This window comes from Manis pentadactyla, chromosome 16, assembly GCF_030020395.1.
Source record: "Manis pentadactyla isolate mManPen7 chromosome 16, mManPen7.hap1, whole genome shotgun sequence".
Lineage (NCBI taxonomy): Eukaryota > Metazoa > Chordata > Mammalia > Pholidota > Manidae > Manis > Manis pentadactyla.
Window position 1 is genome coordinate 34,190,346 of NC_080034.1, and position 27,695 is coordinate 34,218,040.

The 27,695-nt window shown below is 37.6% G+C and overlaps 1 protein-coding gene across 1 annotated transcript; it reads left to right on the forward strand.

Annotated features, from left to right (window-relative positions):
- The first annotated feature begins 584 nt into the window (after positions 1-584).
- On the forward strand, positions 585-27,495 carry GLO1 (glyoxalase I). The gene is made up of 6 exons (XM_036907142.2): positions 585-857; positions 15,854-15,936; positions 18,250-18,390; positions 20,053-20,120; positions 20,792-20,881; positions 23,621-27,495. Exons 1-6 carry the CDS (start codon positions 774-776, stop codon positions 23,707-23,709), a joined length of 555 nt encoding a protein of 184 aa, XP_036763037.1. The 5' UTR covers positions 585-773; the 3' UTR covers positions 23,710-27,495.
- Positions 27,496-27,695: the final 200 nt, after the last annotated feature.

The following is a 27,695-nucleotide window of genomic DNA, read 5'->3' on the forward strand; positions in this document are numbered from 1 at the left end:
ACTCAGCCTAATCGCTGATCACCTGGTATATGTAAAGAATATGGTGTGTGTCTGGGCAATACTGGGGTGAACAAGATGAGGTCCCTTCACCAACTCTAAGGTAAGAAGGAACTGGGATTAATGTATTATTGAAATTACAAAGCACTCTAGGAGCACAGAAGGTGGAGATTTTTGATGCTCACAAAAGTCTTAAAAGGAAGCTCAAAGTTCAGTAAGAATTCCAACTTTCTAGAGTTAATAACTAATGGACCCCAAACATGAATCTAGGCTGTTACTAACTCAGAGTTGTTTTAATTATCCTGCGTTAATTGAAGTGAGAGACTTTAGGATCCTTATAATTTAAAAAGAGTAACTCTCAGTTCTCTTTCCATCACATCCCAATTTCCTACCAAGTTGCAGCCCCGAATAACAGGTGGCTACTGAATTTTAATAATTTAAGCAGCAACAAAATTAGGTCATCAAGCAGCAAAGACAAACCAAGCTTTCCAGCGGCAGGGTTTAATTTGTTTGCTCAAGCGTGCCTCCGTTGAGCGCAATGCGCCTTGGGAGTTGTAGTCTCGGGGCTCAGACCCCGCGGCCGAAGGCATTGATTCACGGGGACCCACTCAGCAGAAAGCCAACTTGCTCTCCTCACAGTGATTGGCCGGAAGTCAGCTGCCGCCCGTCCCGGCGCAGTCGCTGCGTCATTAGTAAAGGCAGCACAGGCGCCGGTCTGAAGTGTCGGTGGGGGCCGCGTTCTCCCTAACCCGGTTTGTGAATACAGCAGCGTGGCCATGGCAGAACCACAGCTCGCGTCCTGCGGCCTCACGGACGAGGCCGCCCTCGGTTGCTGCTCGGACGCAGATCCCAGCACCAAGGTGGGCGCAGATCCTGCTTCTTCTGAGCCGGGGCCCCGGAGGGAGCAGATACCCTGGTTCATCCAGGCCTGCTGGGCTGGATTGGAGCCCCGCCTTGGGCGGACCAGAGTGGCTGGGAGAGGGCTAATGGTGTCCAGTGGAGGATCCGTGAGAGGATCCATTTCTGAAGGATGTTTAAAAGATTGCAACCCAACTGGCTTTAATTTGTTTATTTTGGGACGGTAACTGGAAGCCACGACTAGCCCAAGGTGAGATCCCTGGTCTGGTGGTGTGCGTGTTGCCCAGGTGATAGCCATGGCAGGCCAAATCCCAGCTTCAGAACTCCCGGTCCAGGTTCGAAGGTCCCTCTCCCAGCCTGGATTCAGACTTACCTCCTACAAACTAATTCGATCGCTCCGAGTTTAACCGCGCCCAGAATTTCACTTATGCTTGGCTTTTATGGTTCTCACGGCCGTATTTATGCTCTCTGTGCGCGGTGGCTCCTAGGAGAGATGACCGAATCATGGGGCTTAAATCTGAAGGGAATCTCAGAAATTCCTTCACCGACCCTCCCATTGCAGCAGAAACCCAGTAAGGGGAAAGAGCTGTTGCATACGGAGGCTTTCCTGCCTCCAGCTTGCCTAACATGTCTGTACTTAAGAGTCAGCGTAACTCATTCATAATCAGTGGAACACTTAGGTGTGGTGCCTCCGTGCTTCGTCAGGATTAGACACAGGAGCCGCTCGGAGTTGTGGCGGTGGGACCCGGTGGGTACTCACAATGTCAGTAAACGCCTTTGTATTTATTCACTAGATTCCTTGAACACTGAATATGTGCTTTATGCAGACCTCTAAGAGGGGTGGATAACTTTGGTCTCTGCTTGCTCTTTGCCTTCAGGGTGAAGAGTCAGACACCTCTAATTGCTCAAGACTGGCAAAAACCCTGTACTCAGCTTAGGGAAAATGTTAGTCACTGCAGAATTAAGGGAGAAGAAGGAAAGAAATATATCTCAAACTCATCTCACTTGTATACCCTCTAATAGTAATACTTAGTTGTTTCATATAAATCGAGTTACTTAGTATACATTAGCTTCCCATATTACTAGAGATTTTATGTACTGGACTATTAAAAGATTTCAGGGAGCTCTTTATAAAATTTGTTAAATACATTTCTCTGCATTCTTAATTTACACTCCGCATAATCTAAATTTCTCTTGGTGATTTGGAATAATTACTTCCAGTTCAGTATCCTGCACCCTTGAAGTACCAGGTGGGGGACATAAAATGGAATATGTAATAGCAGCTCGTATGTATTGAGTGTGCCAGGCCCTGGGTTGTTTTAATTACATTATTAAATTTAATCCTCACAACAACACTATGAGAAAGGCATGATTATTATCTCCATTTTACAAATAAGGAAACTCCGGTACATAGGTGTTGAGTAACTTGTCCAGGGAGGAGCCCACACTCTCAGCCTCCACCCTATTCCGCTTCTAGAGACTAACTCCAGCAGTAATTTTTGAACTTGACATGAGGGAAAGTAAAAAACCTAAATGAATTAGACTCAGCCTGATTGATGATCACCTGCTATATGTAAAGAATATGATGTGTTTGGGCAATACTGGGGTGAACAAGTTGAGGTCCCTTCACCAACTAGAAGTAACTGTAAGTTAGTAAGAAGGAACTGGGATTAATGTACTATTGAAATTACAAAGCACTCTGGGAGCACAGAAGGTGGAGATTTTTGAAGGCAGCACTGACAGTGGGCACATGGTATTCAAAGTCTGGAGACCTACATTTGAATCCCCTGGTCTATCATTGGCTGCAGTGATCTTTGCAGGGCACTCGGGCTGAGTTTGTAAAAGCCTCATAGAGAGCTGCTGTCAGAATAAAGTATATGGATGCTCTTTAAACTGAAAAGTGATACAATTCAAGGTATTATTCCAACTGTGGGGAGCTAGCAGAAAGTGAGAGTGTACCCATACCTTGAAAGATGGATGGTATTCCCAACACCACATGGGAGGGATTCTAGATGGAAAAACATCTGAGCAAAACTGTGGTGAGTTAGCAGGAAAGATGGAGTGCAGGGCATGTGGTGGAGAGGTGATTACTTGTTTTTGGTTCAGGTTAAGTTTATCTAAGCAGTGACAAAGTCTAGAATGGTAGTTTAGAGCCAGATCATGGAGACAGTTGCATTTTATGTAAGTAGTGGAACCATTCAGGATTTCAAAGCGTTCAGTAGAGTAGATGGGGGTGATGAGGACACCTAAAAAGCTCTTCCAGAAGGTGAGATAAGCGATGAGGGCCTGGTTTGGAAAGGAGTGAGCAGTACTGGTAGAAGGTCAAGTTGCTTGTTGATCTTTTCATCAGACCAGAGAATGTGCAGCTGTATCCATTGGGCAGTCTTACTTGGCTCACTTCATAAGACTGAATATTTTTCCCAAGTAGTAATATTCTGAAAGTCATTCTTTTTACTGTCTCTGTCAGTGTCCTTTAATACAATAATTTGGAGTCCTGTCCCATCTGACTCGTAGGTGTTAGGGTCAGGGAAAACTTTCAGGGTTGGTGACACTTAAGCTAAATTTTACCAAATACAAAGAAGGTAGCCAGGTAGAGTTGGGTACAGGACTAGGGGGGAAATGATTGGAAAGGAGAAAGGAAGGATAATGGCCATGACTTCTAGGCAGAGAGAATCATAGTATATATACAAGCACAATGACAGCAGAGAACTGATGCAGTGATCTACAATGAGATGGAAATTATAAGCCGTGGCAGTTGAGAGGATGGTACACAAACAATTGTTGTGATCCTTATAGAAAATATGAGCACTCCCATTATGTTCATTTGTTTTTCCCACCCTGTAAAGATTTCTATTTGGTAATTATATTTTATAATTAGAACATTTGTATGTGTAAATAATTATAATATACATTTATTGGGGATTCATGTTCCTTTTTTTTAATTGATAAGGATTGATTTTGAACCTAGAAATGTCATGATCGGTTTTTTATTACAGAAAGATAACTGTAAATTGCATTTGGGTAAGCCTGCAAGAAGCAGAAAGACCAGGGAGGCTGTGACAATTGTCAAGATGGGAAACAGTGGGAACCTGAGCAAGGTAGTGATCATTAGAAAGGCAAGGAGAAAGATGCCAGAGGCATTTAAGCAGTCAGGTTGATAGGACACTGGATTGGATTATGGAGGAGTGGGGAGGGAGGAATCTAGGAAGACTCCAGATGTCTGACACAGGCAGACATGGGATTCTGGAGGCATTCTCTGTTGGAAATATAAGGAGTATTTATTTGGGCTGTGATGAATTTGATATTTTGACCCAGGTAGAAATGATGAGTAGCCTGAGGTTAGAGGTATGGGTTTGTAAATGCAGATTTGGAAATCAAGAGTAATAATGGTAGTGGAAACACTATTTTATAATAACAGAAAGAACAGTAATAAGTGAAGTAGTTTGCTCTGGGCCAGTCTAAGCAGACAGACTGCTAAACACTTTCATGCGTTATCCCACTGAATTTCAACTCAACCCTAGGAGCTAGGAACTAGACCTGTCCCCATTGTAAAGATGTAAGAACTGAGGTTCAATAAAAATAGTGAATTTATGCAAAATAATGGTGGTGGAGCCTACATGTGAACCATAGTGCCTCTGAAGAATTATTTCTCCCATATGTGTATATATTTTTTCTCCCTTTGGATGAGATTTGGAAGCTGTAGGATACTGAGGGCTTGCAGGATTTTCCTGTTTCTCTTACTTGTTGTAAGAGTAGCCTGGCAGATATGTTTACTAATACAACAGGTAATTTTTAAATTAAAAAAATTTTCCTTTGTGTCTCCTAGCTCTCTTCCTTGTCTGTAGAGTAAGTATACTTGAAGTATTTTGTTGGCTGTTGAGTTATAGAGTAGGGAGGAAAGAACCACATAAAACCGATTTAGATAAGATGGACTAAACATAAAGGGAGTGGCTGAATTATTTTCTGGAACAGTTTGTCATAGTCTGACATAGATTGAATCAGAGAAGTAACAACAGGAGGAGGAAGATAGAGAAGAAAAATATATCATAATCATATTGTCCATCAACCATGTGCTGCAGCCGTCACATAGTAAAATAATCTTGTTCCCCTCAGCTGCACTTGAATTTCCAAAAGGAAGTTTCACTGAAGGCAATTGTGACTATAAAAAAATCAGGAAAAAACTGAACTTCATCCATTTTTGTTTTATAGGAGATATGATACCTAGGGGTAAAGAGTTAAGCCCTTTCCCTTTTGATGAGTATCTGACCTTCGGTTAACTCTTACTCTGTGTCCCAGGAAACAATTAAAAATGGTGCAGTATTGCTAATGGTAAAAATAACTTTGATAAATTGCATCTGGAGAGGGAGAATTCTAAGTATCTAATAGGAAGCTGGGCTTTCCTGATTGCAGTGACTCATAACGTCCCTTGTGGAGATTCTGGAAGCTCTGTCTATAGAGTTGCTACTAGAGATATTGGTTCCTGTGGCATGTAGGGCTTCTACACCAGGGTGATTCTCACTCATAATCAGTGTGGATCTTCTCCCTGCTCGTGAGCTGTGCAGTGTGAGTCCTTTAAGGACTCCTGCTGAGGAGGAATGGCTAACACTGCTCTGTTGGCAGGCTGTGTTGTTCTGACTGATATCCTTTTAGTGTGTATTTGTATTGAGTCTGAATGTTTAGTTGAGCCTTAAAAAGACTCCCTGGCTGGGGTGATCAGAAAAGAGAGTTGATGGGCTCCAAAGGAAGCTGGCTTCACTGCTGTTAAGGCCAAAACACAGGTTAGGCCAAAGAAATTTAAAATTTTCTGAAAGTTTGGGTAATGTGAGTTTGAAACTTCTTTTTTCTGAAGAGTGAAGGTGATAGAGGCAAGGGATTTTGATTTTGAGTAAAATGTGGTAATCTTAAAAAGCTCCTTAGTAAGAGAAATGAGGGTCTTCATCACAAGATAGAGAATTTGAGAGACAGAAAACAAAAGGCAAGCAGCCTTTTTTTTTTCCTTTGGCCATTGTTGTGGCCTTTTGACAAGTTTTTATTTATCCTGAAAACACACATAGTAGCCAACAGCCAACTATATCCCATTATTGGGGGCAATTGTATAAAATCTATTAGAGCACATCTGGGAAAATGGAGTACACATACTTTTCCCACCTCCTGCTAAGTACAGCCAGCAACTCTGGACATTACATATAAAGCAAACAGGAAGGCACTGAAAGGTGGAGAGAAGGCAGCAGACTGGCTAGGGACCTGAGCCTGGGAACAACAGGTTGGTAACTTTCCTGTGTTTTCTTTTTGCCTCATATATTGCAGACTTGGAACTAAGGAAATTTGCAACCTGGAAATGCCAATGGGTGCAGACAAAAAGAAGCCCACTGAAAGCCTGCTCTCTCTAGCCACAGGACCAGGATATAGGCTGTATTTCCTGATAAGACAATAAACTTGTAGATAATAACGGCTCTACTACAACCAGGCACCACAGAAAGAACTGTGGCTGCAGCTCCACCTATGCCCGCAAAGTCTGAGTGAGGCATCTAGTCTTCCACCAAAGAGCCTGTAATGAGGTTCCCAACTGCCTCCTGTCAGGGTTCCATCAGATAACGCAGAGTAGGGAGCCAAGACTTTCTCATCTCACCAGACAAAACCAAGCTTCTCCCACCTTGCTGTGTTGTTGGTCCCTCCCTGCCTCTGACCTGCAGATAAGGGAGGAGACGCGATGAGACATCGAAGATCTGAAAGGGCCAGCCAGGGGACTCAAGGCGTAACAGCGCAAGAGTGATGCCAAAAAGGCACTCCTCATATTTACTGAGCAAATGAACCCAAACATCCAAATAATTTTGAGTAGGGGATTCAACACATGATCAACACAATCATGATCTGACCTTGAGTCCAGCCCTAGAGCGTGATGCTCCTCAAGGACACTGAAATCATGTGAGGGCAGTCACGAGTTGTAGGAACTGTTTTGTCTTTACTCATTCTGTTATTGATCACGCATCAGGAGTTGTAGGAGAAACAATCAGGTCATATGCATTTGTACATTTGATTTCTATATTACTTCATTTATGTATTAATCCCATCAATCCCACACTGTATCACTGGAAAAACATGGAAAACCTGAAATTCCACTCAGCCCATCAGTAGAAATAATTTAAGACAATTGTAAAAGTGAAAGTGTAGAGGGATATTAAGAGAGGTAAGGTTTCTACACTTCACTCAAATGAGTAAGATGATGACACAAAGTGATTGTGATGTTACCTATACATAATGGGACACCCAGAGCAGCAACTGAAAGAGCTATACAAAGAGTACATGCAAAAACACTATTGATAAGTAAAAATGGAATTTTAAAAAAGGTCCCAGTGACCCACAGGGAAGGAAAGAAGAAAACAAAACAAAACAAATATTTAAAAATGACCAACTTAAGGCTTAATATTCAGTAATTACATTGTCTGTAACTATACCAGTTAAGGCAGAAATTGGCAGAGTGGATTTAAAAACATGGCCCAGCTTATCTATATCTGAGGTGATGGATGTTAACTTATTGTGGTTATTATTTCATAACATGTATGTCATTATACTGTATGTCTTAAATTTATGGAGTACTTCATGTCAATATCTCAATAAAGCTGAAAAAAAATAACATGGCTTCAGCTATGTATGCTGTCTACATGACACTCACTTCAAATATAATGATAGAAGCAAGTTAAAAGTAAAAAGATGGAAAAAAATATATTATGCAAACATTAATAAAAAGAAAGCAGAAATGGCTATATGAGTATCAGAGTAGACTCCAGAGCAAAGAAAATGATCATAGGTAGAGAAGTACATTATATAATGATAAAAGGGTCAGTTGACCAAGAAGATAAAACAACCCTAAATATGTGTGCACCACACAAATATGCAAAAATATGTGAAGCAAAAACTGATATAATGGAAAGGAGAAACAGACAAATCCATAATTAAAGTCAGAGACTTCAGTACTCTCTGAATAATTGATAAAATGAGAAAGAAAATTAGCAAGGATATAGACAAACTCAACAACACTATCAATAAACAAGACCTGCTCAGTGTTTATAGAACATATCACCCAATAAAAGCAGAATACACTTTTATAAGCACCTATGAAACATACACCAAGATAGGCCATGGGACCTAAAACTAATTTAAACAAATTTAAAATAATTGAAATCATACAAAGTGTGTTCTCTGACCATAATAGAATCATACTAAACATCATGGCAGAAACATAATAGGAAAATCCAGTTTTCTAAATTAAACACTTTTTGAAATAATCCATGGATCAAGAGGAAGTCTCAGGGAAATTTTTAAAAAATACATTGAACTGAATGAAAATGAAAAAGGAGTCTCAGCTAAAACAGTGTTAAGGGAGAAATTTACAGCACTAAATGCATACATTAGGAAAGAGGAAAAGTCTCCACTCAATTTAAGTTCCCACCACAAGAACCTAGAAACAGAAGAGCAAAATAACCCAAAGGAAGCAGAAGGAAGGAAATAATAAATAGCAGAAATCAGTGAACTGAAAACAGATAATAGGGAAAATTAGATGAAACAGAGCTGGTTCTTTGAAAAAAACAATAGAATGACGAATTTGTAGCAAGGCTAACAGATGCAAATTACCAATATCAGGAGTGAAAGAGGGAATACTACTACAAACTCTGCAGACATCAGAAAGATAATAAGGAAATAGTAAAGACAACTCTATATACATAAATTTGACAACTTACATGAAGTAGATCAATTTCTTCAAAACTCAAACTACCATAACTTACCCAATATGAAACAAGTAATTTGAATAGCTCTTTAACATAAGAAGATCAAATTCAAATTAATAATCTTCCCAAGGCATCTCTATGCCCAGATAATTTCACTGGAGAATTCTTCCAAACACTGAAGAAGAATTAACAATTCTATATAGTTCCTTCCAGAAAATTGAAGAGGAGGGAATCCACTGCAGTTCATTTTACAAAGTTAGTATTACCCTGAAACCAAAACCAGAAGACATGAAGACAGTACCAAAACAAAACTATAGCCCAGTATCCATTGTGAATATAGACATAAAAATCCTTGACAAAATATTAGCAAATAGAATTTAGCAATATATAAAAAAGAATTAAACACCATGACTGAGCAGGGCTTTTTTAGATATACAAGGCTGGTTCAATATTCAAAAATCAATAAAAGTAACCTACCATATTAGGAGACTGAAGAAGACAAATCACATGATCATATCAATTGGTACAGAAAAAGCATTTGAGCAATCATCACCGTTCATGATTTAAATTTTTTTTTCAGTAAAAATGGTAATGGAAGAAACTTTTTCAACTTGATGAAGAGTATTTATAAAAAACATACTTAACAGTATACTTAATGGTGATGTTTTCTCCCTAATTTTGGAGAACAAGTCAAGGATATCTGCTCACACCATTCTCATTTGACATAGTGATGGAAGTTCTAGCCCAGTGCATTAAGGCAAAAAAAGGAAATTAACAGTCATACAGATCGGAAGGAAGAATAAAACTGTCCCTGTTTTTAGATACCATGATAGTTTATGTAGAAAATCCTAAGGAGTCTACAAAAAAACCTCTTCTAGAACTAATTAGCTCAGCAAGGTTGCAGGATACAGGGTAGACATAAAAAAGTCACTTGTGTTTCTGTATACTAACAAAGAAAACATGAGCACCACCATTGAAAATACAATTTCTGAACAAAATTAAATACTTAGTATAAATCTAACAACCATATAGGATTTGTATGCTGGATATTACACAATGCTGATAAAAGAACTCAGATTTAAATAAATGGAGAGACATACCATGTTCATGAGTAGAAGATTCACCATAGTAAAGATACCAGTTCTCCACAAATGGATATACATGTTTAACATAATCCCTATCAAACATTTTTTAGATAGAGGAAAGATTATTCTAAAATTTATGTGGAAGGCAAACTAGAATAACTAAATTTTGAAAAGAATAAAGTAAGAAATCAGTCTGCCTGATTTTAGGACAGTTACAGTATAATCACTACTCTGTACTTTTGGCAAGGAGAAAGACACAGATTAGAGGAACAGAATAGAGAACCCAGAAATAGGCCCATACTGATAAACCCAAATATTTTTGACAAAGATGCGAAAACAGTTCAATGGACAAAGGGTAGCTTTCTCAACAAATTGTGCTGGAGCAATCCAATATCTATAGGTAAAAAAATGAAGCTTTACCTAAGTCTCATATCTTACACAAAAAACAAAAACAAAAAACAAAACCATTTAGAGGTGCTCAAAGAGACCTCAACCTTTTGGTTCACATCCCTGCCTTGCCTTTATAGTCAGGATTAGATTGGAGGCACCTAGGACTTGCACTAGGAACATGCTTGATTGTGCCTTTGAAGTCTTGTTCACAGTAGTTTTCAGTTAATTAAACTTGGAGAATTTCCCACCAAAACACGATCATTTCTATTCCTTTTTATAAGGCAAAGGAGCAAATCTCTGTTACCTAGCAGCCAACCCAGAACACAGAAAGATAGTTTAGGCGTAAAAGACACATCTTATTTTTATTGTTTTGAATTTAGAGCACGATAAAGGAAAGAGCAAGTTAAGAATTGTTTGATGAAACATGAACGTAAGTCTTCCTTTTTTAAACACAAGGTATCTTTATTTTAAACAATATTTTAAAACCATAGCAATAAATGGCAATTTTTAGGAGCTTTTTAAGAAAGGAACTTTTTCTCAAGATCATTGAAATGTTTATTAGAAATACAGAGTTAACAGAATATTGTGGTGATAGAAAACTATTATCTAAGCATAGAATAACTAGATCATTTTATTAAAAACCCTCCTTGTTTTTTATATCATCCAAATAACACTTTCATAGCCAAGAATAAACTTGTTTTTTTGTGAATAAATCTGCTAACATTGAGTATACCTTTAATTTTTTTGCCATGTATAGGCTTTATTAGGGTTAAAAAATGGTATTAGAGTTTATATTACATCTGTATATTTACTTGGAAATAATCTGTTTACCATAGAGTCTTCTCAATCAGAAAAAAAGTGTATCTTTCCATTTTTGCTTTTTTTGAAACTTTTTTCCATATAATATTGTGTAAATTTAGGGTGTACAACATGGTGATCTGATATGTGTGTATATTACAAAATGATACTACAGTAAGGTTAGTAAATGCATGCATCATCTCACATAGTTACTTTTTCTGTATGTGGTGGCAACTTTTAAGATCTACTCTTTCAACAACTCTCAAACATACAATACAGTATGGTTAGCTATGGATAGCTCTTTTAAACTTTAGTATTATTTTATATGTTTAGATAGCTATAATGCATAACTGTTAATAAATAATAAGAGTAAAGGCATTAACATTTTTGAGATATAATTAATCTTAATAGCATATTAAAGGGAACAAGGTATACGTATATGGATTCTGCTTTTTAAACTTAATATACTATGTGCATAGCCCCTATGCCATATAATGCACTTCTAAAGCAGCATTTTAAATGTATTCATAAGATTCTATGATATAATTCATGTAACTATTCCTTTGTTGTTACAGGCAGCTTGGCCAGGGTGGTTGAAAGAAAGGACTTTGGAATGAAATTGCTTGGGCTGGAATTTTTTCACTGCCACTTATCAGCAGTAAAATGGGAATGGTAATACGTATCAGGGTTTTTGTGAAGATTATGTGAGCTAATTTCTCTAAATTACTTAGAACTGTGTCTGGCATGTAGTTATTGTGTGTTGTGATGGATGTCATTGTACATAAATCTTTGTCAGTCAGAGTTTCTGATTATTTTCTTAGATACATTTTTTAGAAAGGAGACATCTTGGTCAAAGAGTATGAATTCTTAAAGGCTCTTGAGAGCCAAACTGCTTTCCCAAAAGGTTGTTATCCAAAAAATAGGAATAGGATAGGCTAGGCAGGGTCAGACTTGTTCTACAGTACTTTACAGAAAAAAAAATCTGTGCCAGTTACATGGTTTTGATTATAGCCTTTATGGACTGAACAGAAGTAATAATAAAGTCATTTGTAGTCTAGCAATACCAATGTTGGCACTAGAAAGATGTTGAAAAGGCAGAATAAAACATGACCAGTGTGTTGGTGGCATGGTAAACTGGGTCATTACAAACCAGATTTTAAAAGGCAGTTTTTAGATTTTATACTTTTTTTTTAACTGAAGAAGAGACCAGTGATGTTGGACTCAGCTTAGTTGGAAAGAAAAATGCAGTGAAAATTCATTTACTCATTCAACAAATATTTTTTGGGTGCCAAGTTCTGTCTGTCAGACATTTGTAAACAAAACAAACATCCCTGCCCTTATGGAGCTTATATTCTAATGGAGAAAGAAAAACATAAAAGATATAGTAAATAGCATATTAAAAGGTGACAAGTGCTATGGATTTTTCATCAAGTGAAAAAATGGGATAAGGTGAAGGGATAGGATAGGCAGGGCTATCAGACTTGTTTTACAGTACTCTACACAGCATCTGTAGAAGAAGAAATCTGTGCCAAGTTACGAGGTTCTCAGTGTAGGCTTTTCTGAACAGAAGTAATAACGGTCGTTTGTGGTCTAGCAATACCAGTGTTGCTACTAGAAAGATGTTGAAGTGGAGAGTTACAGTTTTAAAGTAGGTAAGGCCTCATTGAGAGGGTGACATTTGAGCAAAGACTTAAAAAGATTAGGAGAAGTGGCTCTGGGCAAGAACATTCTGGCAGAGGAACTGTAGGTGCAAAGACCCTCAGGCTGGAATGTGGCAGACAAGTTCAGTGAACTGAGACTCCAGTGGAGCAGAGTGCATGGAGGGGAGGGGAGGTCCAAGAGGCAACAGGAACCAATCATAATGGGCGATTGTAAGGACCTTGAGGTTCACCAAGTGACACGGGGAGCCATCTCAGGGTTTTTGACCAGATGAATGACATGATCTGAATTAACTTTTTAAAGTAGCTGAGAATAGACTGTAGGGGGCAAGGTGAGAGAGGGGAATACCAGTCAGTCTGGGAGGGAGGTGGAAGAGCTGGGATCAGGGTGCTAGCAGAGGAGGCAGTGAGAAATGTAGAGTAAGAGAATTTAGGGAGATTAGTTGGAGGCTATTGTCCAAGAAAGGAGACAGTTTTAAAAATTGAAGTATAGTTAATTACAGAATTGTATTGATTTCAAGTATACAGGAAAGGAGAGTTCTGCTGATAGAACTGGCAACCCATTGCTTAGTGGTGAGGGAGGGAACTAAAAACACATTAATAAAGTAAAAGTCAGGAGTTCCAGGGACCATCTCTGTATGGGACAAGTAGTATTAAATGTACCAGTAACTCGTATGTTGTAAGGTTTGTAGATGTTTGTAGAAATGTCCTTGAATCATCAAAATAAGATTAATATCTACATTTTAAGACTGATAAGTAGATAGCTGAGGTTTTCTATATGCAGTGGTAACTAACATTTTCAGATAGTTTTAATCATTTGAATACCTGTTTATAGGTCCCACCAAGCTCACCAGAGGTAGGGAATGACATTGAGGTGTGGTAGTTTTCTATTGCAGGTGAGTGGCTTAAAATAACACATTTATTATCTCATAGCAGTAGGTTATATAGTCTGACAGGAGTCTCACTGGGCTGAAATCAAGATTACTGACAGGACTGTGTTCCTTAGTGGAGGCTCTGGGGGAATATCATTTTCCAAACTCATTTAGGTTATTGGTTGAATTAAATTCCTTTCAGTTGTAGGACAGATGTCCCAGTTTCTTTGCTGGCTGTTACCAGAGGCTGTCCTTAACGCCTTGCATGTGTGCCCATGTATCTCTGAGCAAGCAGTGCCACCTTGAGTCCTTCCTGCGCTTGGCATCTCCCCGACGTCCTCTTCTGTCATACTGCTCTTCTGCCTTCTCCTTTGGCCTCTCTCTCTGTCTGTTCTGCCGCTTTCTGCTTTTAAGATCTCATGTGATTTCATTGAAGCTACCTGGATAATCTTATTTTAATGTCAGTTGATTAATAACCTGAAGTCCTACTGCAAAGTTCCTCAGAGTAGTATCTAAATTAGTGTTTTATCGAATAACCAGAACATTGTTAGGATTTAGTCCTTGCCTGCAACTGCCCACAGAGACCTAAATGCACTGGCTGTGCACCAAGTCTGCTGTAAGGAAGGCACCTATTCTGTCCCTGATAAGGCCTGCGGGTATTCAGGCCTCAAACATCACACACAGGGTTTTGGCCTGGAGCCAACCTCCTTATGCAAACATGGGAACTGACAGAGAAGTAGCAGTCACTCTTACTAGCCAGGTGAGGGGACTGTTGGCTATTTTTGTAGCGTTCACAGTGCCTTGTTTTAATGTGTGCTTAAACAAGACTAGGAAGTGGAAGTGGTTTTGCTGCTTTTGTTTTGCTCTCACTCCATGGCAGTCACAGAGTGACTTGGAACATGCTTTGCAACTGTGTTCAACAGAAGAGCAAGGCCCACTTGTGAGTGCCAGCCCAGAGCCTGCACGTTAGGAGCTGCTTTCTCTTTTGAGCTGCTTGCTGAAACAGACGTTTACGAGCATAGCACCTGGCTGAGAAAAGCAGTCCAACTATTTTAGAAACATGTAACTTCAGGGCTAACTGCCTTGTATATGACTGACTATAAGCTGTTAATGAAGAATTAAATCACTATATTCATTAAGATCAACTTATTAAAGTTCTTTTTAGACTAGTTTTGTTGTAAATGAGTATTCTATTGCTAAAGTGTACATTTTGGTTATTTAAAAATTTAGCAAAGTAGAAAAATATTTCTTAATGATGTTGAATGAATAAATGAATAAAATCCATTTTTTATGTTATATGATATGAGTTATAAGGAGGGATGTCTGTGTGGCTGCAAAGGAAGGGTACAGAATTACCAGGCCCGTTTTATGGCGACCATGGGTTTGGCAAGAATAAAAATCTGTTCGGAAGCACAAATGTAGTTAACAGGCTCATGGTCTGGAAGGTACCTGTGATATTTAGGAGACCTGATAGAAGGAGATAGATAGGATAGAAGGAGGTAGAAGGAGACCTGAACTTAGAATCAGAAAGCTATGACAATTAATTGCCCTGTGTGTGTTTCTCATTTGTAAAATGGGGTTATTGATATTTATAGATAATAATACCTCACAGTCATTGTACCTAACAAATTCAAACCTCTAGGCACGAAGTATTATTATTAATGCTAATAATAATCTTAGCTCCATGAATTAATATACTCTCTATTCTTTTATCAGTCAAGGCAAGCCTTTTGTTTCCTGATATATAAATTGGACAGTTTCACAATGGTGTAAGAGGCAGAAATTTTTTACCCTTTTAGTTATTTAGGAGGCTAGGATCTTGTGAGTAATTTCTTGCTATGGTGACCAATGAATGGTTTTGGAAGGGCATTTCTGCATTCATTTGACAAATTTTAGTGACTGAACTTTTTATTTGTAATGTCACTGTCTCAGTTTGGGTCACCCAAAAGCAGACTGGAAGTAAGGGTTTGGTTGTAAGAAGTTTATTTGTGAGGTAGTCAGAGAAAACTCTTTGGAGTGAGAGGAGGAGGCAATAAAAAGTGTGTGAGGGTAGATTACCACTGAGGGCAACTGGGCTCCAGTCCTGCTGGGGAGCCTCTGAGGGACAATGTGGAACATGCCTCAGAATTGTCCCCCTAAGGGGCAAGGGAGCCAGGTTTTTTATTCAATGTTGGTTGAGGGTCATTCCTGGGCTGTAAACCCTGTGGTGCTTTGAACCTGCCACACATACGGGCTTATTCTTGTGACAGCAAACACCTTTGGGCAGGGAGCCACAGGAAGTTGTAGGTCATAGGTATGGGAACTTTTTCTGGGTGATTTCCATGGTAGGCTGAGGGGACAAAGTTGCTTTCTTCTTAAACATTGTGTTAAAATGGTGAGCTGTTTTTATCTTGGTATAGAAAGCACAATTAACGTTGTTAACAAGTGGTAAAAGTTAAAGGTGTTTAATAAACACTTTCGCTCTGCAGGATTTTCTGTTGCAGCAGACTATGCTGCGGATTAAGGATCCTAAGAAGTCACTGGATTTTTATACTAGAATTCTTGGGATGACGTAAGTAGCTATTCATTGCACCTGTAATGTTTAAATGCAAAGCTGAGCAAATAGAGGAAATGTTTTCGGATCCATTTAAAAAATGGATAACATTTGCTTCAAAAGTCACAAAAGTTCCAAGAGTCTGGGACTAGGCTTTACTGGCCAGGGCTTCTGCAGTTCCTCTTCTCTATCCCAGCCAGCTTCACCCAGCAAGAAGACACCAAGACTTGCATTTTGTCTAACTCCCTTCTCTCTGAGAGCTGCCAGCTAAATCCTTGATGTGTCCAGATGCTTTTGATGTTATGGCCACTTTTAGCCTCTTGTTAACTTCAGAAAAGATACAGATATAAAGACATATTACTTAGAAAATGAATGAGTTTTACCTAAAACTGACCGTCTGTCCCATTATAGGATAGGGACTCTTTTGCCTAGTAATATCCACTGATCTTGTAATCCTGAAAGCATATTTGTTTTTTTTTTCTTGATTTGTAGCCTTAAATAACATGATGTTTTTTGTTTTTGATAATTTAACATAAATAAAATCAAATAATATTTCATTTACTGCCTACATAACCTCCATGGACATTGAGGGGAAAATTCAAGTAATGGAGTATATATCTGTGTTTGGATCTAAGAGTCTGACTGGTTCAGAAAAATACAAAATGAAAAGTAATAGCTTCCTTCTCCCCATCCTCCCTAAAGATAACTGCTGTTAAGCAGTTTCTTGTAACTCTTTCCAGAAAAAGTAGTTTTGCATATTCTTATGGCATATTTAGAAGACAGAATGAAAACAAATATAGTGAAAACTTGCTACTTGCCAGGTACTTCACAGTTATTTCAGTCTCCATAGTAGGCTTGCTTATGGCATAGCTTAAATCTCCATTTTACAGATGAAGGAAGAAGCCAAAGCTTAAAGACATTGTAAGTTGTGGGCCTCAGATTCCATAGTGGGTACTTGGTAGAGCTGGAATTTGAATCCAGGTCTGACTGACTCCAGTGGTGACCTTGTTTTCTTAAAGAGCCTCCAAATAGATTGCAACCTGACATTATCCTGAGAGAGAGGCTCAGCTGAGAAAAGCAAGTTGCAGCAGGTTTGTTACAGTCCCCTGTGAGGCTTGTGCTGTTGGCTTTATTAGTGCAGAGATAGTTTTCATGATTGAATTAGCTGAGGTATTTGATACTTTGTTATAAACATGTTAGAGTAAGTCTTATTTGTGATAAGTCAATGTGTGGATCTCAGTAGGTCAAGGTATATTACCTAGTAGTAATAATGAAAATATTTGAAACAGAACTCTAGAAACTTCCCATTTGCTATGCTTCAACCATTCCCTCTTATTGATTATGAATAAGGTCATCTTTGAGCATGTAAACCTAAGTAATCTAAAGGAATTTGTATTGTATGCATCCTCATTCTGCCCTATTCCTTGCAAAATAATCTTACACTCTTTAAATGCACTTTATAGGCCACAACTTCAGTTACCTTTTTTTAAACTTCAAGATTGGTCATTCATGCACTAATTGTCTCATGTCAGTCTCTCCTTTGCCACTGGCTCTTTCCCGTCAGCCTACAAAAAGTGTAAGTGTTCTCTCTTCTCTGGTAATTCTTGCCCTCTGCTTTCTTGCTTTCCTTCCATCATCACCAACCATCTATATATGTAGGTAGACAACCCTTGCTATTTTCCTTGCACACCTCCCATCCTCTCCCAGTCCAGGGCAGCCCAAGTTCTGCTGCCCCATGCTGCTGAAACTGTCCTCACAGGACCTTTGCTTATCTAGTGGCCTGTTCTCAGTCTTAATCCTGTCTGACCTTTCTGCAGTGTTTGGTACTGGTTAACTACTTCATTACTGACATTCACATCTTCTGTGATATTAATCTGGCCTTCCTTTTCTCTTGTGACCTATCCTCAATTTCTTTTCCTAGGAGTTTTGGCATAATAAGAACTCACTAAATGTATTTTATTTAACTGAATGTCATATATCTAAAAGAACAATGAGGTAATGCATTATATTTTTTACTTAAAAAAACAATTTTCTTGTGAAGGTACTATTTATAAACAAATACCGTAATTTCACTTAAATTTCATTGTATTTGAAGAATTGGTGTCACAAAAATTTGCTTTTAAAAAATTATTAATTTCACTAATATTTACAGATGAGTAGGTTTTTTTACTGAGATTTTTTCATTGATTACCTCCTGCTTTTCCTATTAAAATAGCTTCAGAACATACAGCTCTTATTCTTAGTAGAACTTGAATATTGGCATGTTGATTTTAGTATGAATTAACATTTTCTATTGTTAATTGATTCAGGCTTTTTCTTGTTTAATTTCAGGCTACTCCAAAAATTAGATTTTCCCACTATGAAATTTTCCCTCTATTTCTTGGCTTATGAGGATAAAAATGACATCCCAAAGGACAAAGGTGAAAAAGTAGCATGGGTATTCTCCAGAAAAGCTACACTTGAACTAACACAGTGAGTATAAGTGTTTACCTTTTTATATATTCTGCATTTCTTTTTTTTCCTTTTGGTATCATTAATCTACAATTACATGAGGAACATTATGTTTACTAGGCTCCCCCCTTCACCAAGTCCCCCCAACAAACCCCATTACAGTCACTGTCCATCAGCGTAGTAAGATGCTGTAGTCTCACCACTTGTCTTCTCTGTATTGCACATCCCTCCCCGTGCCTCCCCCCACATTATACATGCTAATCATAATGCCCCTTTTCTCCCTCCCCCCTTATCCCTCCCTTCCCACCCATCCTCCCCAGTCCCTTTCCCTTTGGTAACTATTAGTCCATTCTTGGGTTCTGTGATTCTGCTGCTGTTTTTTTCCTTCAGTTTTTCTTTGTTCTTATACTCCACATATGAATGAAATCATTTGGTACATGTCTTTCTCCACCTGGCTTATTTCACTGAGCATAATACCCTCTAGATCCATCCATGTTGTTGCAAATGGTAGGATTTGTTTTCTTCTTATGGCTGAATAATATTCCATTGTGTATATGAACCACATCTTCTTTATCCATTCACCTACAGATGGACACTTAGGTTGCTTCCATTTCTTGGCTATTGTAAATAGTGCAGCGATAAACATAGGGGTGCATTTGTCTTTTTCAAACTGGGCTGCTGCATTCTTAGGGTGAATTCCTAGAAGTGGAATTCCTGGGTCAAATGGTATTTCTATTTTGAGCTTTTTGAGGAACCTCCATATTGCTTTCCACAATGGTTGAACTAATTTACACTCCCACCAGCAGTGTAGGAGGGTTCCCCTTTCTCTATTCTGCATTTCTTAAAACTAGTTTTCCTTACTTACCACCTTAATTTAAACTGGGTCTACCTAATCACTTTGCATTTGTAACAGTATGTTTGAGTGTTTTTTTTTTTTTTTTATGAATCTTGTGGTCTTTATATTTTTCTTGGGACCTAGGTAGGGCAGGTGAGATCATTTCACTTTTGGATAGAGAATGTGAGACTGCAGTGGCTAGAGACTTGCTGAACGTAGCTAACAAATGTTTAAGCACTACCACTAAGGTCCTCATAATTTCAACGTTTAAAAATGTTGAAATAGGTATTCCCCTTCTTTTCTATTCTTTATGTTGTTTCTGTGTATTGTTTAACAACTAACAAAAGAGTGTTTATTTCTGGGCATGTGAGTTTGTGTATCCCCTTATTCGGAACACCTCTAGAATCAGACAGACATGGGCACACGTCTTGGCTCTGCTAATAGCTCTGACTGAGCAAATTATATCACCTCCCCAATTGCAACCTTATTTCTAAAGTGGAGACTCAAAGCTAGCTCATGGAGCTGTTTTGAGGATTTAATGAATTCTTCAAATAAATAAATAAAGTCTCTTCAATAAAGTACTTAGCACAATACATGATAGTTGCTGTTTTATCATTATTGATCTAACCAAGATGCCTGGTTTTACTATCTCCTTACCCTACTTAAAAATCACACTTTTTCCATTTTCTCTGTCTAGAGTTGAAAACTTAATATTTACAGTAGCAGAGATTAGACCAAATATAATAAGTAGCATATATACATGCTAAGATTTTGCAGATTATTGCAACTTTTTTTTCAGAATGTTGTTCTGTAGGTCACTCATAATTATGTTTTCCCTCCTTTTGTAGCAATTGGGGCACTGAAGACGATGAGACCCAGAGTTACCACAGTGGAAATTCAGACCCTCGAGGATTTGGTGTGTACATTTATTTGTATGTATGTATTTCACTTTGTGTGATTTTGCATTGCATACCTATTTATGATAAAAGTAAATCTAAAACATTAAGTATAATTAATTTATTAGAATTATGGTTATTTCTATTTTCCATACATAATTTTATTTAGGAGTTTAATTTCATAGTCTCAGTGCAAGTTTTACATTTACTCTCTGATGATGATTTTACTTTTCAGTCTCAGTATTGTCTTCCCAGGAGAGTGTTTAATTTAAAAAGCAAAACTATGGTTAATAATAATCCTAATTTCTGCTAGCATACACTTCTTCCTTGATCTAAAATTTCTCAATCAAGATGATAGGATTATAGACTTTTATTGGCTGCTGCATAGTCAATGTCAACAACAAATCTATTAAGTATAAGTAAATGATTATTTCTTAACAGATTGAAATAAATATGAGCTAATATTAGGCTTTTTTAAAGTAATTTATAGTTCAGAGCAACTAATTTATTACATCCAACCAGTTAGATTCTTGTTCTTTATTATAGGTTTTGAACCCACTTGATTCAGTCTGTCTTTGGGTGCCTTATGTTTTGAAATAAACTACTTTCAGAAGGTATTTGTGGCTCTTGGATACACTGTTGTAATTATTTCTTCCTTCTCTCTACCTTGTTTTGGGGATGGTCACCTAAGGTCACATTGGAATTGCTGTTCCTGATGTACATGGTGCTTGTAAAAGATTTGAAGAACTGGGAGTCAAATTTGTGAAGAAACCTGATGATGGTGAGTCTGCTCCTTGTTTTCTTCTGGGCCTCTCTTTAGTTACATAACATTTACAAAGCACCCAGAGAGGGTACTTTTGTACTAAAATCCTTCCGGTTACAAGTAACTTTGAAGAAGTGTGCTTCATCCAGCTTAAGGAAAGAAGGGAAATGACTGGAAGAATACCTGGGTATCTTAAGGAACTGAAAGGAAGCAATGAGAGTGGCTTCACAAGGGACTAGACATGGAAAATTTAGCCTCCCTCTCCCACCCTTTGACCCTAGGACATTTTCTCATTGGCCACCAGCTCCCCCTAGTTCAGGTTGTATCTAGCCCCAAAATAAGTTCCTTAAAGTCTTGTATCTGCTATTAGTATAACTGCACCAAATCTCTTTAGTTAATAATTTTCTGGTATTTTGTTTTCTTCCTTTTACAACCATTGCATGTCCTTAAGTTTTAGGTATGTCTCTTGAAATTATATGTATCTGGATTTTGTTAGATTTACATGTATTGTATTTTACTTAACCCATTTCTGTCATCATAATTTATTGTTTCAATTTTTATTTGAAGCACTTAGCTGTTTCATTTTAATCCTTACGTTTTTTTCTCAATGAAAGATTTCATATACAAATATCTTCCCCAGTAAGATAAGTACTTGCTCTACCATATCCCCATCATGTTATTATTACCCAGACTGTGACATTGTTGATTTATAGCCCAAGGTATACAGAAGAAAAATGGAGAAGGTAATTATATATATATATATATATATATATATATATATAATTACCCAGACTGTGACATTGTTGATTTATTTTTCCTTACCTTTTTCCCTCCCCTAATATATATATATATATATATATATATATATATATATATGTATCTGATCACTTTCTCCATGTATCTTATGCAGCATCTTTTGGAATTTTCTATCCCTTTATTAAGTACCCCAACCCAAACTGTTTTCAAAGGATTTGTGAGGCAAAACTTTTGAGCTTTGTATTCCTGAGAACCATGCCTTTATATATGAATGACAGTTTCCTTGAATATAAAATCTTAGGTTTATTTTCTTTTGATCCAGAAGATACAACTCCAATGTCTTATTTTTCAGTCTGATGTTGCTGTTGAAAAATCTGTTGTCTGATTCACGTTCCTTTGCATACTATCTTCTGTTTTAATCTGGAAGCTTCTTATATTTGTTATTTCTTCATCCTTACTGTCTTTCTGGGAGATTTCTTCAAACTGGCATACCAGTTAGCTAATTTTTCCTCAAATGTATCTGTTCTGATATTCATCTTTTATGTTCTCATCTATTATGTTCTTAATTTCAGCTATTATAATTTTGTTCACTAATTTTTGCTTGTTTCCTTAAATATTTTCGTGATCTTGTTGGTTATATTTCATATTTCTCATCACTTTTATATGTTAATTTTTGGTCCATTGGTCTAATGTTTTTGTTCTTTTGTTTAAACAGTAATCCAGGACTTTTTTATGGTTATGTTCCTCAAATTCTTGTTATTTTGGTCTCTGAGGGTTTTTTTATTTGTTTTGTTTTTTATTGTGACTATTAAGCATTCTGGTCCATCAGGTGATGTGAATGGAGGGAAGGCATACCCCAGTTCTTAGCAAACCAAATGATCTTAGAAAGATGGGCTGGGCAGGGGTTCGTGGGCACCTGAAAGTGGGAGTTAATTTTGCAGAACAAGTCTTGAGGTCAGATTTTCTTCCCTCTTTGTCCCTCAGGGAGAAGCAGTATTAGTAGGAGACACTTCTGCAATGGGCATTCCTTAGCCTGGTTGGGTGGAAAGTGAAGGCTGGGGAGATCAGTTGGTTCCTCACAGACACAAGGCTTTTGTGCTGCCGTTATTTACTCTTGACAACAGCTGAACCAGTAGTTTGAATCCCTCCACATACACAGAGTGTGGGTAGGAACAAACAAAATTTCTGTTTATTCTCCCACAGCTCTGATGGACTGCCTTCTGGTCCAGGTCAAAACTACCCACTTCCACGTAGACTGGATTAAAACAGTCACCCAATCCCCACCTATTCCTTTCTACAATCATTACCCCATAGGGGTGGGAAGGGGGGCGAATCTCACTTTTTTTTCCTTCTCCATTTTTCTTCTTATACCTGGGGTTGATTTTGGGGAGAGGAGCCAGAGACAGGAATCAAATTAATTCAGCATCGTTGTCCCAAAACAGATTTCTGAGATCACATTTTTCTATTTAAGCAAATAACTCTACAACTGAACCTACCAGCCTCTCAACCCATTACAAATTCCTGGGAGAAAAAATCTGATTAGCAGAGCTGGGGTTACCTAGAATAGTGTTTAAAGGGTTTGTCTGACCCAATCTTCCTGGGTCTTTTGGCTCTGTGGGTTAAGTCATCCTACCTGCTCCTTCTAGCACCTCCTTGTTTTTTTTTTTCCTCTTTAAAATAAGGTAGTTTCTATGATTACTCAACTAGTACCATGAAATGATACTATGAAGGTGAAGTAACCACCTGATACCTAAAAGATGTAGCCAGCCCCACAGTTTATTTCAGGAGAGGTGGTTTCCAGCTATGTGTATAAGATAAAATGTTAGTCATTCTGAAAAACATGCATTTGGGCAATGCTGACAATAGAATTTTTAAAAATTAGAATTATAAACAGGATAATGTATTTCATTAAAATGCAAATTAAAATTTTCAATTAAAGCATAATTAAGATGTTAAGTTCTTAACAGTCTTTTCAGTAATGAAAATCATGTCGTTTTACAGGTAAAATGAAAGGCCTGGCATTTATCCAAGATCCTGATGGCTACTGGATTGAAATTTTGAATCCTAACAAAATGACAACTATTATTTAGTTCTCTGAAAGTACTGCTTTGTGATTTCAGTGAAGACATTGTGGGAGGTTAAAAATGAAACAGAGTACTGAGATAACAGAAGCATCTAGGAATGATGGATGATTGTCCCAATTCAAATTATTATTAAATTTATTTCCCCTTCCCATTTCAAGTATGTTTATCATCTAACTGTTCAGTCAGTTCTAGTTTTAAAGTAATGCTTTGTCTTATGTCCTTGAATGTAGTTGAATAACTTTCCTTTTTTAGGTAGTAATTAGAATAATTCCCTTCAGAGGCTGCATTTGCCTTCCATCTCCTAAGTATGACTTCTCTACAAGTCTGCCTTTTAATCCTCACTTTCAAAAAAGCATTTAACATGTTTTTGTTGGGGTTACCTTCCGGGATTTCAGTTCCTCAGAAACACTTTTCACAGTGGAAAGTAAAGAACACTGAACAAAATGAAACTTTGTGTGTACTTCAAAGAGTATAAAGTGTTTATTTTACAAAAGAGAAGTTACTCTTGGGAGCAGTTTAGAATCATGCTGACAAGGATGCTGATAGAAGAACTAATTTCTTCTTATTTAGAAAGTACTTTCAAAGTTCAAGGACAAACTTCTTTATTTTGGGGTGGGGAGGAGACTTGGAATATGTTTTGAGTATGCAGACACTGTACTAGGCTTTATCTCACCTAATTCTCCCAACTATCCTATGAGAAAGAAAGCAGGTTAGACATGTAAAAAAACTTTAATGAATCAAAGGCAATAGAAATCGGCTCATGTACTCAAGATCTCATCATTTTCAGTCTGTCGATTGTACCTCAAAAATTAGTACCTTGCAGTCCCTCCTCTGTTAGTCTCTGTTGTGAAAACCCTCAGTGGGTTTGTGCATTGTCCTCTCAGCTCTCAGGCCTGAATACCAGCACAGGGAAGAAGCAGTGGAGGAAGTCGCTAGCACATAGCTACTCTGGGGATGCCCATTTATTCCTGTGCAATAGTGCTTATATTACTTGTGAAGAGCCCCTTCCCCAAGGTCTTCCAGATGCCAGTAATCATTTAGGATAAATTATGTTTGGTGATAACATAGCTTAGTTATCAGAAATCAGCTCAGTGTTCATCCCTGCCATGATTGACATTTCGTAGGTTTTAAGAAACTGAACTGATCATGAAAATCTCTTATGTGCCAGAGAATACAGAGATTCAGAAAATCTAAATCTGTATTTAGATTTTCCCTTGTCCTAGTGGAAGACCTTTGGATAGGCCCTCCCAACTGTGCTTACATTGCTAAAAGCACTTTACCTTTCCTTTTTGGATGGAACTGATTATGTGAGCAATTCGAACAAATAGTAGCACTTATAGATTGAGGCAAAATAAAATTTTACATAGGACTGTGTTTAATTTGTAAACGTCTGACTGGCATATTCTTTCTTTTACAAAAGGCTGCCCTCAGGGAGTACTGCAAGGATTTGAAAGGGCTTACAGGCTCATTCTGAATTGGAAATAGGTGTAATAATATATTCCTATACATAATTTCTTTGAATAAGGAAGTGTGGGAAAGTTGGAAAGAGGAAAGTAAATAAGGAATAAAGGACTGTGGTAGAAAAAGTGCAGGGAAGAAGATAAGGTGAGTTGTGGGAACCTATGAAAACCAGTTTCACATGTTGGGTACTAGAATTATCAGTGGAAGGGTTATTAGATTTATAAATTCAATCATTTAAACCTTATTTCCACAGAAAGAAACCATCTGTACTTGCTAAGTAAAACTTGCCAAAAGATAGCCCTTGCTTATTCCTTAAATTCATGCTTCTTTGCATTGAAAATATATATATTGTATCACCAGGCTTTTTGCTTGGGATTAGGACAGTTAAATTACTTCCAAATTTATTTACCTGAGAAGTGATGAAGTGATGATATGAAAAGGTGAAATAGAGCACAAGGAATTTTCTTGTTTTGCATGATTGGACAGCAGGGTTATGTAGCTTACTGTCCATGTATAATAAATCAGTCTCCCTGAGCCCTATGCAGCTAAGCCTGGGACTAAATTATAATAAGGTGGTTTGAATTAGGAGCTGATGGATGAGAGAGTATCAACTACATAGCATTCTGTTCAGGATTGCATGTAGTGTATGTAAATACTCTTTAGCAACTGTGAAGAGAGCTGTATCAGTAAGGATGCTTGCTGCTGGCAATAAGGCAAGACCAAAGTGTGTCAAATGTAACAAGAACTTCAGAGGTTCTAGAATGGGCTTCTGGGGGCTCAGAGATACCAAGAGATACCCAATTTCCTTCTGTCTTTCCCAACCTGTCATTCTCTGCATTTTCATTTTGGTCTAATAATACTCATCAGAGATGCCTACCATGATTTCAGGTGTCTTGTGTAACCCAGCGATTTCCAGTGAAAGAAAATTACCTTTTGTTTCTCCTGTCTCTTTAGTGAGTGTGAAATTTGCCCAAAGCTCCTCTGCAGAATTCCCATCATGTCTCCCCAAGAACTGGGTTATTTGCCTGTGTCTAATTACTGGCAAAGGGAATGAGACCACTGAGACTTGGATGGATTGTATTTACCCAGGTTGCCTGCGTGAGGGTGGACACTGGGTCAGAACTGAGACTGCCAAAAGGGAGGAGTTAATAAGGGCTTCTGAGAAGGCATAAACAGAAACTGCAACAGGGGGTAATTAGATATTGAGGACCTAGTTGGTGCTGGGTGGTGTAAGAACTAAGGTATTTCATGCCCTCAAAGAGCTTGGTCTAAGATTGTGGTTCTCCCCCAGATCAGATTTAACAGATCCTTTTTTATTATAACATGGTAACATTTATAATATCTGTCACATCCACTATCCTAAGATGAAATTCATATATAACATAACCTACCTATATGCACAATTTCAAAAAGGGTCAGTCCAATGTCATTACTATAACATAAAGGAAAAATGAAATCAATTTGAAATAAAATACACATTTTAACATGTAAATATACTACTACACTAGAAAACAGTGTAGCCAGGTACTTGCTCTTAAGTATGGAAGAAATAAAACTGTTCAGTAGGGTACTGTTAACATTAATACTTTGAAGACGGAATTCATGATTAATGAAAAGCTATACTATTACAACTTTAAATGCATGCTGATAATAGGTATATTTTATTGGTCACTCAAAAGAACATAAATATGTTACTGTTTGGAAACTTCATTTTCCAAAATGGTGATCGATTCTTGCTGAGGTTTTGAAAAAAAGACCAATATTCTTTCTGTTTATAGGGTAGTTTTGTCCCTAATGAATATTAAAATTAAATATACAGATAGGGAAAATAGAAGTTCTAGACTGAAATAGCAAAAGCAGGTTTACAATTTTTTATTGAAATATAATTGACAACATTGTGAAGTTTAAGGTGTACAATGTGTTGATTTGATACATTTAAGTATTGCATTTGTATATAGCACCATAAGGTTAGCTATCTGGTCCTTTTTGTGATGAGAACAATTAAGATCTAGTCTCTTAGCAACTTTTAAGTTTCTAATACAGTATTGTTGACTATAACCACTATGCTGTGATTAGATCCCCAGGACTTAGGTATCTACTAGTTCCAAGTTTGTGATTTTTGAAAATTTTAGAATAGATTTAGATTTACAGAAATATTGCAAAGATAGTGCAGAAAGTTCCCATTTACCCCATACCCTGCTTCCCTTATTTTGGAAATCTTATGCATCCCATGGTACATTTCATATATGTATGGTATGGTATATTTGTCACCACTAATGTACCTATATTGATACATTATTAGTAACTAAAGTCTACATTTTTCTCAGATTACCTTAGTTTTTATGTTCCTTTTTTCTGTTGCAGGAACCTATCCAAGTTACCACATTATATTTAGGCTCCTTAGGCTTCTCTAGAATGCGATCGTTTTTCAGACATCCGTGTTTTTGGTAACTTTGAGGAATGCCAGTCAGATGCTGTGTGGTGTGATTCTCAGTTGGGCTTTTCTAAAGTTTTTCTCATGATGAAAGGGG